Source organism: Exophiala dermatitidis (genome assembly GCF_000230625.1).
Source record: "Exophiala dermatitidis NIH/UT8656 unplaced genomic scaffold supercont1.2, whole genome shotgun sequence".
Lineage (NCBI taxonomy): Eukaryota > Fungi > Ascomycota > Eurotiomycetes > Chaetothyriales > Herpotrichiellaceae > Exophiala > Exophiala dermatitidis.
The window spans coordinates 2,446,251-2,461,665 of record NW_008751647.1 but is presented as its reverse complement, the minus strand read 5'-3'; the positions used below and the strand labels follow the sequence as shown (position 1 = coordinate 2,461,665).

Sequence of the window (15,415 nt, the reverse complement as noted above, 5' to 3'; positions counted from 1 at the left end):
AATTGGGAAATTAGTGACAGGCAACACTAAGCTGAAAAGGGAAGCCAAGCCAAAGTCGTGAAAAAACTACTCTTCTAATTGGCTGGTAGCTCTCAGCCTTGTCCCACCACGATCTGGCCGAGGCTCTCGCCCTGCAGACCCTTTACTTACACGGCGCAGCCTTGTGGACGCACTGTCTATGGACGACGTAGCTCTCTTGCGTGTTATCGACACCGAAATTCTGGTTGAAGAACTGGACAGATGCTCACTGACCGCCAGCTGCACCAGAACTCGTCTGCCGCCAATTTTTGGGAGCAACCGTGCTCGGAGCCGTCGTCAATCGTCAGCAGGCTTACCGCGCAACCGTGCGGCCCGTCCCCAATTGTGATCAGTGCACACTTATCAGCCACCCCAGCCTGCCCGATTTGCAGAAAAAGCTTATCAAGTGAGCTGATGTGGGAAGGCTGGTCGTATAATGACCTGTTCATATTAACAGGGACTATCTCCCCAAGGCCACGCAAGCTGCTGGTGGATGATTATGGGACTCATTCACGAGGCTGGCCGCAAATATTGCTCTTGACATGTTTGACCCGGGGAAGCGTGCAATTACCTCCCCAGTCGAATCTCGGTGGGAGGTAAGTGGTGCTGAGAATTGATGATGCGCACCACTGTTTTGGGCATTGACTTCCTCTGCTTCGTGGTCAGAAGGCATATCCCGCACGGCTTGTGGAAACTACCTAGGTGCCGCCCACGCGTTCATATTGTGGAAGAATCGCGTCCCTGGAGACACATTCCACTGCACTACCACGTACCAGGTATGCAGCAGGAAAAAAGCCCAATGAGCCCTAGCGGCAGTCACAGGAACAGCTTCACAACTATCTTCCCAACATCTATTGGAATGATGAGTATAATAAATCTGCTTCTTGACCTTCTTGGAGCAGCCAGTCGAACACGGGTTTCATAGTCATCTTCAGGCAACAAGTACTGCATCGCTTGCGGCACCTTCAAACCATCACGTTCTTTCTCCAGTTGAAGGCTTCTTCCTGCTCTTCGACTTCCATCTTATACCTTTTGCTTTTTCACTGATGCAGTTTCTGCAGGCACTCGTCTCAATGCCCTTCCTATATTGTACACCATGCTCCACGGCGTCCGTGCAGCGGTCAAACCTGAGAGTCGTAGGTATTCGACCAAGTCCTCTTGTTCCACTTCACCAAGCGGGCTAAACCCATGTACTCAGTGTTGATGGGAGACTCGCCGGTGTAAAGGAACATGTCGTATAGCCATCCTCCGAAAGTACAACCACAAAAGGGCGCAACCATTGGGACCTTGGATTTGTCAGCAACGCAGCACATAACTTTGCAGGAACACCGTCATACCCAGAAGTAATAGTTTCCGGCACTCCAAACATGGTGGCCATATCCCAGCATATACGACATCAACCTGGGTCCGAAATCTCGCGCTAAGTTGATGGCATAGCCAGTCTCCCACCCAAAGCAAGCTCCGATGCCAAAGATAACGAAAAACAATGCCAGTGGGGTGAGGTTTCCCGCGCCGAGATTGCCATCGTCCTTCAAGGCATAAATCAAGAACATGAGGATTGTGCTTGCGATGAATTCGGAGAAGAATTGCCCTGTCTTCGTCATGAAAGGAGCGGGATATGTGCAGAATATCCCGGCAGTGGCGGTGTCAGAATACCCAGGAACTGTCCGAATATTCGGCCCACCTTCATAGACGTCAATCGCCGACTTATAATTGGCATAGACGACTCCAGAGGCACACATGGCACCTAAAGTCTGAGCCAACATATAAATGGGAAACTTTCGCCAGGGGAATTTTCGAAACACGCAGTTGGCGAAGGTGACAGCTGGGTTGAGATGGCCGCCGGCCAAGGCCCCTGTATACACACCCAACATCACTCCAAGCCTGCCGACATACTTAGCTGCAACAGGAAATGTAGATGGAATGTCTCTACTTACCCCCAGCCCCATGATATCGATTGATAGTCACCCTTTTGACCTTTACTGAGAACAACTTGCGCAACAACGCCGTCGCCGAACAGTATGAGGATGAAGACACCAAAGAATTCGGCGAAAGGCTCTCGGCAGAAGTGACGGATTCTGCTCCAAGCAAGATCAGGGTGAGACTGGACGACGTCTTCTTGAGGGATTTTGTGGTCGACAAGAGGCCCATGCTCCGCATAGGCCGGTTGGCCAGCGACCGTTGTCCGGCGATACTCATGATGGCCATCATGCCGTATTCCTTCGTCGTGAGTAGTAGGAGGGCTGGACGACTGTGAGTCTTTCTCGATAGACATAATGTTGATTCCGCGGTGAGTTTGCTGCAGAGGGATGCTACGACTCTGTGCAGTCGGCAACTGATCAGCCTCCAGGCGGAAGGAGGCCTCGCTTTATTTCTCGACCTAGAACGAACAGGTTGGGGGCTGCTATTGCGGAGCTCGAGGTGATAAACCGGACGCGGGCGGACATCAGCCAGTCACACTGGGGAAGCAGTAACAGTCAGAAGCCTGATACGAGGATGCATGCAGGCCACCCTAGCTGCTGAGCGGAGACTCCTCCGCCAAAAGATTGGCATTGCAACACCGTATTGAGGGAGAAAGAAAGCCTAGGACCAAACGATGCCTCTCGATCTCTCGGCTCAGCGTTACCGAAGCCACTTGATGGAGCGGTGTCGCTGGTTTGACAAGTCCGAATCGTGGATTCTTTGCGGGAAGAAGCAAACATGGTAGAGTGACAGCTGTATCGCAGCACGGGACATGACCGGACCCAACAAAGCCAGCCATCGAGCAGAAACCGACGCTTCCGTGTCCAATGAGCGATAAATAGATCAACTAGGAGTTGACAAGGGATGCCTACAGACATGACCGAGGCCGAGATTCTCCAATCCTCAATCAAGATCCTACACTGCCGGAAGACGCTGACAGCTTGCGGACACCTCGGACATTTGTGATCAATGTTCCACTTCACCCGCTGTGTGATCTGTCATCGATGGTTTCAACCCAAAGGAATGAACGAGCAGTACAGACTGTAGTCCAGGATGCTTCAATCGGAGTGATCTCAGATGTATGAGTGCCTAAGGTAGGTTGGGCCGAGTCCTGCTTTTCGACTCCGAGCTGGAGGCATCTTGTCTATCTGCCGCACTCTCGAAAGTGTAAAAATTAGTTCTGCCATGCATCAGGGGATCCTCGCATCCTTTCTGCCTCCTTGTCAGCACGCAGGTCTCTAGGAAGCCAGACTCCCCAAATGATGAATCGAGAGGGGAAGAATGGAAAACGAACGTTCAACCCTGTAACAGTATGTACCCCGCAGGAGAGGGCGAACGCTAATCAAGTTGGAACTGAAGCGGTCGTGAGTCGGCTTCCGCCGGTCTCTCTTCGAGCGCTGTGGTGTTTGCCAACTGACAGTGCTCAGCTGGAGCCTGCCGCGAGCAGCCGGCCGCTGGCACGACCAAAGCGAACTCGATAACCAGGTCGAAATTGAAGTCTGTACACTAACGCAGCTGAGGTTGCAGTGTCACCATACCAAGCAAATAGTGGCTTGCCCAACGCCTCTAGACCATTGTCCGTCGTTGATCAAACAAGCATATTGTGCGCCGAGCTGTCTTACTAGCATGCGGCTTGGTAAAGGTCGTCGACGCAGGTGGCTGGCACATCCTGTTGAGGAGATTTGCCCTCTGCTTTCCGGTGTTGATTGATCTCTATCCCGGAGCTCGTTCATTGGCAGTGGCGTCTTCCTACGGTATCTCGTAGATTTGGTTCGGTCTCAACTTCCATCGACCGGCGCAAGGGAGGCCTCCACTGACTCCGCAAAACGCATCGAAGGTCAATCCCTCGAACGCATCGACCCACCATCTCCCAGCCGCCCGCGGTCTCCACCACCCCGGATTCTCTTTGGCGGGGTACTACTGGCCTGAAGCTTGTCACTGCCTTTCGGGCTCAGGTATCCGAGCTCGCCCCAAGAAGCTACCAAAAGGTAGCGGCATAGCTTCATAGGTCGGGAGCGCTAGAGCTTCAATAGCTACCCTGGAGCTTCCTTCAGCCGACGAGACGCCCAGGCTCTATCAGACATCACAGAGTGTCCGTTTCATCGACCTCCATTTCAGGCGCGCTCCAGCTAATCATTTCGGAATCGAGCCGATTGTATGTTGGCAGCACTGAGAAACAAGATGGGCGACACCGCAGACGACACCCACGAGACATTCGTGGGCTCGATCGACCAGGGCACGACCAGCACCCGATTTCTCATCTTCAACAAATCCGGCGAGCCAATTGCTTCACATCAAATCGAATTCAAGCAATACTATCCACAGTCGGGGTTCGTATAGCCGGCCGCTTGCGATGCGTATGGTGCTGTGGCGGTGTTAACTGTTCTCTAGATGGCATGAACATGATCCGCTGGAAATCATCTCGTCGGTGGAGCAATGTATCGATGGTGCAGTAAAGGACCTCGAGAACCAGGGCCATTCTCGTGCAAGTATCAAAGCCGTTGGGATTACGAACCAACGCGAAACCACTGTAAGTCCGTACTGAGACATCGATCTTGTCCCTTCATCTCCTTTGGGACAATTCGCATCGAATCGCATTTAACGATCTGTCTTTCTAGGTGGTCTGGAACCATGAAACAGGAGAGCCTTTGTATCATGCCATTGTCTGGACAGACACTCGCACTCAAGCATTGGTTCGGAAACTCAAGCATCGTCTGGGGGCAGACCGCCTTCAGGAGCTTTGCGGTCTGCCATTGTCGACGTATCCATCTGTTGGGAAGTTGCTGTGGCTCCTAGAAAATGAGCCCAAGGTCAAGGAGGCTTATGACAAAGGGATCCTCGCCTTTGGTACGATCGACTCGTGGCTTGTTTACAAACTCAACGGTGGCCCCAAGAAAAATGTCTTCGTGTCTGACCCGACCAATGCTTCGAGGACCATGTTTATGAACCTCCGGACACTGGACTATGACGATCAGCTTATCGATTTCTTCAGACTCGACCCGGCCAAAATCCATTTGCCCAAGGTCACTCGATCATCAGACACGGAAGCATATGGCCGGCTAGAATCCAGTCTGCTCAAAGGGGTGCCAATTACTGGATGCCTGGGAGATCAGTCGGCAGCCCTCGTTGGCCAGAAGGGATTCACGCCTGGCCTTGCTAAAAACACATATGGTACAGGCTGTTTCCTCCTATACAATGTCGGCGAGGAGCCTGTCTTCTCACGTAATGGCTTACTTGGCACGGTAGCATATGACTTCGGGGAGGGAAAACGGATGTATGCACTTGAAGGCAGTATTGCCGTGGCAGGCTCCAGCGTGAAATTCCTGGTCGACAATTGGGGGTTCGTGGAATCGTCTAGCAAGATCAGTCAGCTGGCTTCCACGGTTGAGGACAACGGGGGTGTGGTGTTTGTCACAGCCTTCAGCGGCCTCTTTGCTCCGTATTGGATTGACGATGCCAGAGGAACTATCTGTAGGTCCGTCCCACTCTGTTGCGAAGTGCAATGCTGATCCTTTGTTTGTCAGATGGCATAACAGCGTACACCAAACGCGGCCACGTCGCCCGTGCAACCCTGGAAGCCACCTGTTTCCAGACCAAAGCCATTCTGGATGCAATGGAGAAGGACTCTGGCCACAAGCTGGCCGAACTGGCCGTTGACGGCGGCATGAGCAATTCAGACTTGGCCATGCAGGTATGACAGTGCTTGATTCCTGTTTCTGAATAGTGCTGACCCTCTTGTTCAGACGCAGGCAGACCTGATCCAGATTCCCGTGCTGCGACCTCAGATGCGTGAGACGACAGCTCTCGGTGCGGCCATTGCGGCAGGGTTGGCTGTCGGCGTCTGGGAGAGTATCGACGAGCTTAAGAAGGTCAACGTCGAAGGCCGCACAGTCTTTAAGCCACAATTACCGGAGGCGAAGAGCAAGGAAATGTTCGGTCGATGGGAAAAGGCAGTTCAGATGTCCCGCGGATGGGCTTCGTAACGGACAGATATGCAGGAGATGGAAGAGTAGAGTGCTCGATGCATGAATAATGACCACAATCTTGGAAGTAAATGGCCCGTTCTAGCCGGTATGGAGAAGAGACTATCGAAGATGCATTTGACACAGATACATGCCTGACTTTCACTCAGTATAAGACTCCAGCCCTTTCAGCCCTGCTGCAGCCACTCTCAAGAGCAGCACTCAGGCAAATGTGGTAATGTGGTGCTGTAGAACGAGCAACAACGCCGCAGCGAAAGCGCAGCTGAACTATCACGGGCGTGACCCGACCAAGTTGACCACTGCATCTACACCTACTTCCGACCCATGTTACAGGCTGTGACCAAGGACAAGTCTGCTCTGAATAATTTGCATTGCCCATTTAGAAAAAGGGAGCAACATGATAACAGAATTGTCGAATATGTCGGTGCAGTTGCGGACCAAGCATGTATGGGCAGTTTCCCTTGCCGAATTGCGTGATTGCCCGCTGCCCGATTCCGTTTTGCGGCGACACGGTCAGCCCACCATGCTTTCTGGACGATACTTGATTATTACGATTCACAAAGATACAATTTCTCTACTTCGTCTAGCTATCCCTCGGTAACTGTGAAGAGGTGGTGGCTTCCAAGAACGTCGAAGTCTTTCTCCCCGAACCACGGCAGCCAATGCTGGCCATCACGAACTCTAACATTTCTTCAAAGTCCAACCCTCTTTGTACACTCGAGCGCCAACCATGAAGATTGCTCCCACGGTTGTGCAGATTCCCAGACACAGTTGAGCGACCAGGTACCCACCTCTGCCACCGCCGTTTGTCGTTAACAGTGCGCCGCCGATTGGCGGGCCTGCTAGACCAGCAAAACTGAAAACGGAAAAGGCCATGCCCATGCGGACGCCGTTCTTACTCAGGTCGTCATTCAGGCTGGCTACAGTGGTGGGGAACAGGCATTGGAAAGCACCCGCCGAGAAGCCATAGAAGACGGAGAAGACGTACATGCTTGGCACGGATCTCACTGCAATCCAGACGAAGCCAAACAGCGCATTGATGAAGAGGAGAGGAACCATGGTGTTGAGCGGGCCAAGGAACCTGTCGGTGATGTACCCGGTCATCAAGCGGACGGGGACTGCGGCGGCGTTGAAGATGATGAGGATTGTGAGCGAGTCCTCATAGCTCATGCCGATGATGTTGCGGCTGTATGAAGCCAGGTAATAGAACGTGAAGAAGAGACCACCAAAGACAAACGACATTCCGATCAGAACACAAACATATGGCACCTCATGGAACGCCCTCCATTCGACGATGGGCCCTGATTTCCTCGGCGGAAGTCTTGGACGCATGAAGGCCAACGCCATCGCGAGCAGTGCCAGATTCACAAATCCCAGCACCCGCACAGTCCAAGCGAAACCGATCTTGGGAAGCAGCTGGCGCACAATGATGGGATACACCGCTCCGCCCACGGAATTTCCGGTGGTGACGATGGCAACCGCGAGACCCCGACGTCGTTGGAAGTACGTGGTCACCAACCCCATGGCTGGTAAGAAGAAGATGCCGCTTCCTAGACCGGTGCAGATTCCCTGAGCCAGAACCAGCTGCCAGAACACCTTGCACAGACTAGTCATGAATATCCCTATGACCTGAATCACGGTGCCGATAAACAAGGTTGGGATGAAGAGTCCTGCATCCAATGCCCGCCCGGAGAAGGCGCTCACCACAAACACAACCCAGAGCTGTACCGAGCCGACCCATGACACCGTCGATTGCGTTTCTCCCAGCGATTCGGTGTAATAGGTTTGAAAGACCCCGAATGAGTTGATGTAGCCCCTACAGGGAGAGTTATTTTCGATATTCCAGAAAGAGAGAATTGGGGGCATCCCGCCATCGTTTCGAGTCAACTTACCAGGTAACAAAGCAGATTCCCCACGCCATAATCACTTGCGTCCATGCTTGCAGCCCCCCGTCAGGAGGCGGGCCAGGGTCTATAATGTCTCTGGTTGTGAGCCGCGACGCGACCTTGCTCAGAGCATTGCTACAAACATGCTTCAATTCTGGTAGGGTGCCCCGAGAAGTTTGTTTGTCGAGTGTCAGATCATCCAAACCCTCAGCGCTTCGCCCGTCGAAGTCAGGACGCGTTATGGCTCCCTTTTCAGACTCGATGGTATCTTGGCTGGACATACTGACAATTTAGTCCTGGTTTGCATGAGTAGCAGCGTGCCTGTTCACGTTTGCAATGAACTCAATCGTCCACGCCGTGCGTTACTTTTGTGGAAAGTACCTTACACGCCTCAACATTCAAACTTGAATCGAAGAACCACGACCTTAAGAAAAGAGGCGCGGCAAACCTCTAGGGAGCGACATAAATGACATGGCCAACCCGCTCCCATTCTCCAACGCTAAAAGTACTCACTGACTGTTACAGGGCGCATCAGAGCCTGCATCGAGACGACTAGAGCCGCAAAAAGGACGGTCATTCGCCGATTCGTGGCGGGTTTGGGGTTCAATCTTGATATGGTCCTCGACCTTGGTCCCCGAGTGCCGGATATCCGATCTACATCAAATATCCTGTCAGGACAGCGTCACGGTTCGAAATTGGCTTGATTTGCTTGTCATTATAGCACTCACAGTGTGACATATGCATGTAATGACGGGTGCTTTTCTGTGCCTGCATGGGGTAGCGCGACCCCCGAATCGAAGCTTGGCAGTCATTCACTCCGAGTTCCTCACCGCCGCGGGTCAAAGAAGTCCGAACTAGGACTTCTCCGAATCATGTTTTGACTGACCACAAGTACAACTCAAATCCGCTCGAAACGAGATGATAAGAATCTGTGACTGCGTAAGTGATTGTTATTTAGGTGTGTGTGTGTTACAGCAGCACGCCGTCCAAGAACGCTTGTCAGCCAGATGAACCTTGCGCATTGCATTGATGCCGCCAGTGCGCCTTACTGGACATACTAGATTTCGAGGGAGGGTTTCCTTTCTGGTGTCGTGATTGAGCAGCTCAGCCCCGTTCCCTTCGAATATCAATCTACCTATGTACTGTAGGAACATAGTAGGCTCAACCGCTACTATTCTCGAGGACGGAAGATACAATCAATGCCCGCCTTCCATCTCGACCATTCTAGGCACTGATAACGGGCTTCTGCAGCTCTTGCATTCATGATCCCTCGATATCCGCAGCTTGTGTCGTGGTACGACGCCTACCGGGTACATCTCACAAGTCTGTCGCGCTCGTCCTTGCCTGGCGGAAACCTGCTTCTGCTTCTCGTCTAGTCTAGTCCAACATTTGCGCCTCATTCGAAGGCTTCAAGCGCTCCGAATCAAGGACCGTGCAGCTTGTGTTCATCTCGCTTGCTTTACACCACCAGTAAGAAGAACGCGGTCGTCATACCCGATGAGCTTGCGCGTACTGGTGAGCCCTCGCAGCAAGCGGACGACGAGCTCTCAGTCAACATCTGTCTCTGCTGTTGCGGAGCTCTCCTGCTCCTGCGTTGCCTCAGAGTCAAGCAACTCTGTGTGCTCGCGCTCCCACCACTCCAAACAGCGTTTCAGAAGCCGTTCCTGGGACTGTCGGAGTTCCATTTCGGCCTTGCTCGTCTTCTCCTTGACAATCGTGTAGATGCCTCCCTCACGTGGGGGGCCCAGGTCGAGTAAGTCATCGAAGCCATCATCTCCGATACCCAACGCGGCCACTCCGCCAATGGCATCGTCAATCTCGTACTCGTCATCCTTGAGGGCGTCGATTCGGCGACCATACTTGCGCGGAGCATAGTTGTCGAGCGTGTCTGGTCTGACGTAGCCGTAGAGCACGAAACGGATGTAGTCCTCGCCAAATGGGATACCGCGACGGAAAGCCTCACGGACAATCAACTGGTCGGGACGGAGAAGGGTCTCAGGCTCACGACCGAGTTGCTCGGCACTTCGGATGCCCCAGTACTCGAGACGGCCGCGGCCGGCTTGGTCGGGAGGAATACCAAAGACGGTCATGCTGCGCTCGTCCTGTAGTGGTGTGTGTCTCAACTTGATCCACTCCTTAAGGATGGCAAAGCGGCTGGTCCAGATGTCGCGTTTGAGCACTTTAAGGATGGTGGTGAAGCTGCGCTGCGACAGGAGCAGCTTTCGCATGTGGTCGCGCTTCTCGCCGGCCGTTGGATCGTTGAGGCGCATGTCGAGTTTGGTGAAGAAACACGCTGCAAAGTGCAAGTCAAAGTCCGTCATCAGCCGCTTGTTGTGGCAGTATCCGATGCGGCGGGCGTTGTCGGGAATGTCCAGCATGAACCAGAGGCGCTTGATGGCGAGACGGCAGCGGTAGGGCAGCGGGATGCCGTCCTCGGCAAACACGGCCATCATCTCATGCACGACTTTCTCACGGTGCAACACCATCTGGAGCCAGCGGAAGGAGGGAATCTTGCGCGCCACATTTTGCTCGGCCTTGCGGATGTTGGGGTGAGGAATGCGCGCCACGGGATCCTGGCGACAGAGGTGGGCGTACGACCGGAAGGAAAATGTGCGTGCCGATTCGGGGGCTTTGCGCACCGCTTGGCTGAGAACTACCGTGGTGAATCGCGTGTCGATGATGGTGTGGAAGTCCTTGCTAATCGCGTACAGGCTGATCAGGTCTCTGACAGGAAGAACCGATGCCAATGCAAACACCAGTTCCGGATACAACAGAATGCCTTGGAACACGTTGAAGTTCGGGTCATTGGTGCGCTTCCACACGTATGACGGGGGTGGGAGAATGGTTTCGGGTCGTTTGCGCTTCAACGAGATTCGCGCGTAGTGCTGGGCATGGTAGACCCGGTTCGGCGCCGTGTATTCGTGTTCAGGGACCAGGGATTCCGGGTTGGCCAGATGTGGTGCTGGTGTCGCTAATGGCAAGGGTTTGAGCAGGCTTGCCGCAAATTCTGGAGGCAATTGTCCTCGTTGGAATACTGGTGCCACGTTGGGGAGATAAGATATCGGTGGTGGTCGCGGGAGACGTCTGCCTCGGGCGTCTCGGTCAATGTCCACGTATGGTGGCGTTCCGCCCGTTGGAAGAAGGAATGATGCGAAGGGACGGTTGGGATTGGCAATGGAATTGGTGGGGCCGTGGCTCACACTGCGCGTAGGCTCCGCGTTGGCAGCTGGGTCTTGCGTCGCTGTTCCTGATAAACCAGGATTTTGAGCAAGAAGAGACTCGACTCCGTAGATCCCCTCTCGTCGTCTATCTCTGATGGTCGCTCTCTCCGGCAAGGACGGCGAGGACGACGATGAAGAAGAAGCTGTCGCGTGAGCTGGATTTTGAGGATCCGCATTCTCTGTATCGCTTTGACCGAGTTCTTCAGTTTGGCCTGGTTCATCATCATCCCCTTCTTCAACATCTGTTTCTGCTTCACTATCGGACATAATCCGCTGAGATCGTCTGCGCCGTTTGGTCGGCTTGCGTGAGCTAATCTGAACCCTGCTTGAGTCGACTCCGCTCGCACGCCGAAATTCGAATGTCGTCGTAGGTACGTTGGGAGTGAAAGATACCGACCCAAGCGGCGGTGGTGCTGCAGCAGCAGTAGCGCTGGATGGTTCAGTGGAGGGGAGAATGGTGGACGCCACCTCTTGTCTCGACTGGTTGGGAGGAAAGGTATAAGAAGGCGAGGCAGTGTTGATGGGTTGGTTCGTCCCGGCCGACGTAGAGGCTTTTGGCTCGGACTTGTTTGGATCGTCTCTGTGCTGCGAAGACTTCTTGAATGGGTGCAGGATGTTACCGATCTTACTCTTGCCGTTGCTGAAGAAGCGCGACTTCTTGCGAGGAGGAGGTCGGTCGCTCATCTTGGCTGACTCGAAAGGGTGAGGGTAACACGCAGAAAGAGGAGAGCAAAGGGGTTCGATCGATGAAGCAGTGAGAATTTGGTTTGAAAGCAGATAGCAAAGAGAAATATGAGCAGGCTGTGGAACTTGAAGAGGTCAGAGTGGGAGGGTGAGATTGTGAGCAGTGAGTGGGTTGGGAACAATATCAACGCGAGTGGTAGTGAATCGACGGATTCAACACAAGGCCATAACAAACCCATAACTGCGGCGAAGCTTGTGGTCCATGGTTACTTGCCGGATCCGGACAGCTTCACTCTACACACATACTGTCGTTATGGTAGGGGAGTCCTCCGAATCACCAACCGCCGCGGCGTAGGCCGTGAATACATACCATGTTACCTTGCTTTGCTTGCGCCAACGACTCGGTCTGCCAGGCAACATGGAGGACGCAGTAGCCCTATCATCAACACATTTGGTTCAGCATATAGGTTGCAATAGATTAAGATATTCCATTGCTACGGCCATATGTGGTCACAGTATGGTCTATGGCCATTATTCAGTTGTAATCAAGCAAGCTACGTGAAGCTCTCCCAATTTGGATGTATCTCGAATTGCGCAAGCGGGGGATGCTCCGCCGTTTCTATCACAACTCCAGCCATAGCGTCCGTCAGCCACAGTGATCAGCCACCTGCACTTTTTGCCTGCGCTGTGCCGATGCGGATGCGGCCCCGCCATCATCTGATTTTGGTGGCTCGGCTCGACAATCGTCAGCGGCGCAGTTTCGATCTGGTTCGTCCCATGTTTGTGTCTCGCTCGATCTCGCTTGAACTTTCGCCATGGCATTCAACAACTGGCATCTGATCCGCTCCCACTGCATCTCCGGCCAATCCCACGAGTTCCGGGCCCTCCGGAGTTAGAAACCGAAAACCTGGAAGAACAATTTATGGTAGCGGGCGAGGGTAAAATAAAGGCATTAGCACACTGCACTGCAGTACAAGTAATGCTACTGGCGCGGGCCTCCTGCCCACCCACTCGCTACTAGTTGCAGTACTGGCAACTTGAATGCCACGAGGTGCACAGTGACTGGCATGGCTCCATGACCACTCCTGGCACTGCTCTCCAGCTTTACTGTACCACTCTGGCCTGGCCTGCTCCGAGCCTGGCGTGCGCTTGCTTAATGCACTGCAGTGCCGTCACGCTGTGTAACCTGATGCACCCTGCTAACCTCACCTTCACTTCACCTTCACCCACTCTCACCTCACCACCGCATTCAGTTCTCCAGACACTTCTTGTAGACCATGTTTAGGCCCTAGACATATCACCTCCCTTTCAGAGGTTCTCCCTCATTGCGCCTCCCCTTCCTTCCCTGAGATGTCTTCCAGTCGTCGGAACAGCGTTGAAGATGCAGAGCATCACACGCACAACCTCGTCGACGGGGTTGCCCACCTCAAGAATAAAGCAAAGGAAAAGACCAAAAAGTTACTTGACGCTACAGGTCCCCCTGCGCCAGACGGCTATGAATCAGACGACAATGCAGACGACATCTTTTCCGACGCCGCCTTCGACCCTGCGAAGATACAGCAAGCATCCGCGCCCAGGTCTCGCTCTTCAACCCGCGGGAGCATCTCCGATGGCGTCAAGGACTTGAAACACATCATCGCTCATCCCAGGCGCGTCATACGCAACAAGGCAACCCGAGTGACTGCAGACAAGCTAGGCAATACTAATCATCCGACGCTCACTCTTGAGCAGGACCAGGAATTGCTCGACGCCCATGACGGTCTAGCGCGAGCCACCTCCAACGCGTCGTCGGCCACTGATGTTGACAAGGCCAATTCCGAGGTGGATGATGCTCATGCGCGAGTCCAGAAACTTGAACAGCAAAGAGAAAGCCTGCAGACTGCGTGGGTCCTGAGTCGTCATGTCTCTCGGGTCAAAGTAGTCCAGCCCATCCCTCGCCCTGACCGGTCACAATTCGAAGTCCTCACCGAGGATGGCCAGAAGCGACTGCAGTGGGAACGATATATAGGACACCTGCTTCTCTATTACACTCAAGGGTTCACAGCACCGTACATTGACGATTTCGATTCTCCTCCTTTTGACTTGGAAGACCTCGCTCGACTCGTTGAACGAATTGCCATCACCAGTGCTCCATGGCAGGCGTTTTTCGTCGATATCCGGAATGTCTACATGTGGACCGACCCAAAGCGAACGGCCCGCTGGTTAGCCCTGTACAGCGTTCTATGGTACACGCAGCATCTGGTGGGCTATCTCTACTTCTACATCATTTATTCGACTATCCGCAATCGTTTCCGTCCGAGTTCCGTCCAGACGATCAGAGAAAGCGTGGCAAGATCCATCGACCGTGGGAGTCGTGCGCATGCGTGGGGTGAATTAATCCAACGGCATGGCAAGGCCGACTGGCTTGAGCCCTTGCTGGACGAGCTGGGTCCCATGATCCAGCTGCAACTCGGTGATTTGGCCAACCTTCTGGAGGTGTTGATCAATTTCCATCGCTGGGAACGGCCGAGAATGACCAACGCCACGTTGTTTCTCTTCGCGTGTTGTCTTCTTACCTCACTGCTTACGGACATGGCGTTCTGCATGAAGGTGGTCACGTTAGTCGCTGGAGGTGCGTTCTTCTTCTCGTATCCTATTGCTACACGTTGGCCGAAATACCGGATTGTTCTCTCGCCATTCCGATGGATTTTTTGGGACATTCCCACCCATGCCGAATTGGCCATCCAACAACTACAAGAAAAAGCACTGGTCAGAAATGCGGACCTTGCCGATTTCGAGGTACCACATCCTCAGGACATTTCGGACGAAGACAGTATAGTACAAGAACAAGAAGCACTGGTTGATAATGAGAAACGATCGGCGGACTCCCGGCTCTTCAAAGTTTATGACAAGCAGTATGGAAGGGGCTGGCTAGTTGTGAGTCGTACCGGTATTGCGGTCCAGACAATGGAAAGACAAACCCGGAGTTGGCCATTTAGCGAACTTTTGGAGATGCGCAAGATCGATGATGTGGATGTCGATTCCATGCTCAAGAATCTCAAACATGTGCAATCCCGCTCGGCGACGGTGCTGCAATTCGAGTTTATGTCTGGTGACACCGAGGCGGATAAGACGTTGACGGTTCTACTCCAACCGGCCGATCGTGATCGAGTATTCAATCTTGTACTGGCATGGAGTGGCGTGAGGTGGCAAGCGTTGATGCTGGAAAGACACAATACACGGAACGACAACAAAAGCGATCGAAGCAACCTGCAAAGAGCCATTAAGCGAGCGATTTATTGATCAACGCAGCATACACCGGCACAGTTCGTTTTCGATTATGGACAAGACAGCAAGCGTTTGCATTCATTAGCAGGGGGCATGGCAGTGATACCCATCATCAGGAAGTGTTGAAACGCGACCAAGCAGCCTCTGCTTTTATCAGTAGTACAGCATTATCAGTATTCGGTTAGCAAGCATTGCATTCATCTTTGATCGAGTCACAATTAATATTACTAGTAGTGTGGTCATAACAATAAAGAGCTGCCAGTGTGCCAGAAGACATTGATATCTAGCTGAGTCTCGATGATGATGTCCACCAGCGGGATATGCATATAATACTCGCAGGTCTAAAAGATGCTCGGCTGCCTCGGCCGGGCAGGGTTATTTCCGACTTCTCTTC

General features: G+C 53.2%; 5 protein-coding genes across 6 annotated transcripts; 2 read left to right on the top strand and 3 right to left on the bottom strand.

The window, feature by feature from the left end:
- The first annotated feature begins 180 nt into the window (after positions 1-180).
- Positions 181-9,528, top strand: HMPREF1120_02370. 2 transcript variants are annotated; one of them, XM_009156410.1, is made up of 8 exons: positions 181-1,154; positions 1,217-2,308; positions 2,369-4,310; positions 4,372-4,510; positions 4,599-5,451; positions 5,505-5,671; positions 5,724-8,006; positions 8,144-9,528. In XM_009156410.1, the coding sequence occupies exons 3-7, from the start codon at positions 4,138-4,140 to the stop codon at positions 5,961-5,963; spliced, it is 1,572 nt and encodes a 523-aa protein (XP_009154658.1). In that variant the 5' UTR covers positions 181-1,154; positions 1,217-2,308; positions 2,369-4,137; the 3' UTR covers positions 5,964-8,006; positions 8,144-9,528. The 2 variants fall into 2 exon arrangements, with proteins under 2 accessions (XP_009154658.1, XP_009154657.1); XM_009156409.1 differs by having other exon boundaries at positions 181-2,308.
- HMPREF1120_02372 (aquaglyceroporin like protein) lies at positions 1,140-2,293 on the bottom strand (the record flags this gene model as incomplete). The annotated part of the gene is made up of 3 exons (XM_009156412.1): positions 1,140-1,304; positions 1,356-1,902; positions 1,956-2,293. The coding sequence occupies 3 exons, from the start codon at positions 2,291-2,293 to the stop codon at positions 1,140-1,142; spliced, it is 1,050 nt and encodes a 349-aa protein (XP_009154660.1).
- On the bottom strand, positions 6,645-8,130 carry HMPREF1120_02371 (MFS transporter, MCP family, solute carrier family 16 (monocarboxylic acid transporters), member 10; the record flags this gene model as incomplete). Its single annotated transcript, XM_009156411.1, has 2 exons — positions 6,645-7,779; positions 7,856-8,130. The coding sequence occupies 2 exons, from the start codon at positions 8,128-8,130 to the stop codon at positions 6,645-6,647; spliced, it is 1,410 nt and encodes a 469-aa protein (XP_009154659.1).
- Positions 9,397-11,754, bottom strand: HMPREF1120_02369 (uncharacterized protein; the record flags this gene model as incomplete). The annotated part of the gene is made up of 1 exon (XM_009156408.1): positions 9,397-11,754. One exon carries the CDS (start codon positions 11,752-11,754, stop codon positions 9,397-9,399), a length of 2,358 nt encoding a protein of 785 aa, XP_009154656.1.
- Positions 11,755-12,755: 1,001 nt separating this feature from the next.
- Positions 12,756-15,406, top strand: HMPREF1120_02368 (uncharacterized protein). The gene has a single exon (XM_009156407.1). It carries the CDS (start codon positions 13,105-13,107, stop codon positions 15,034-15,036), a length of 1,932 nt encoding a protein of 643 aa, XP_009154655.1. The 5' UTR covers positions 12,756-13,104; the 3' UTR covers positions 15,037-15,406.
- Positions 15,407-15,415: the final 9 nt, after the last annotated feature.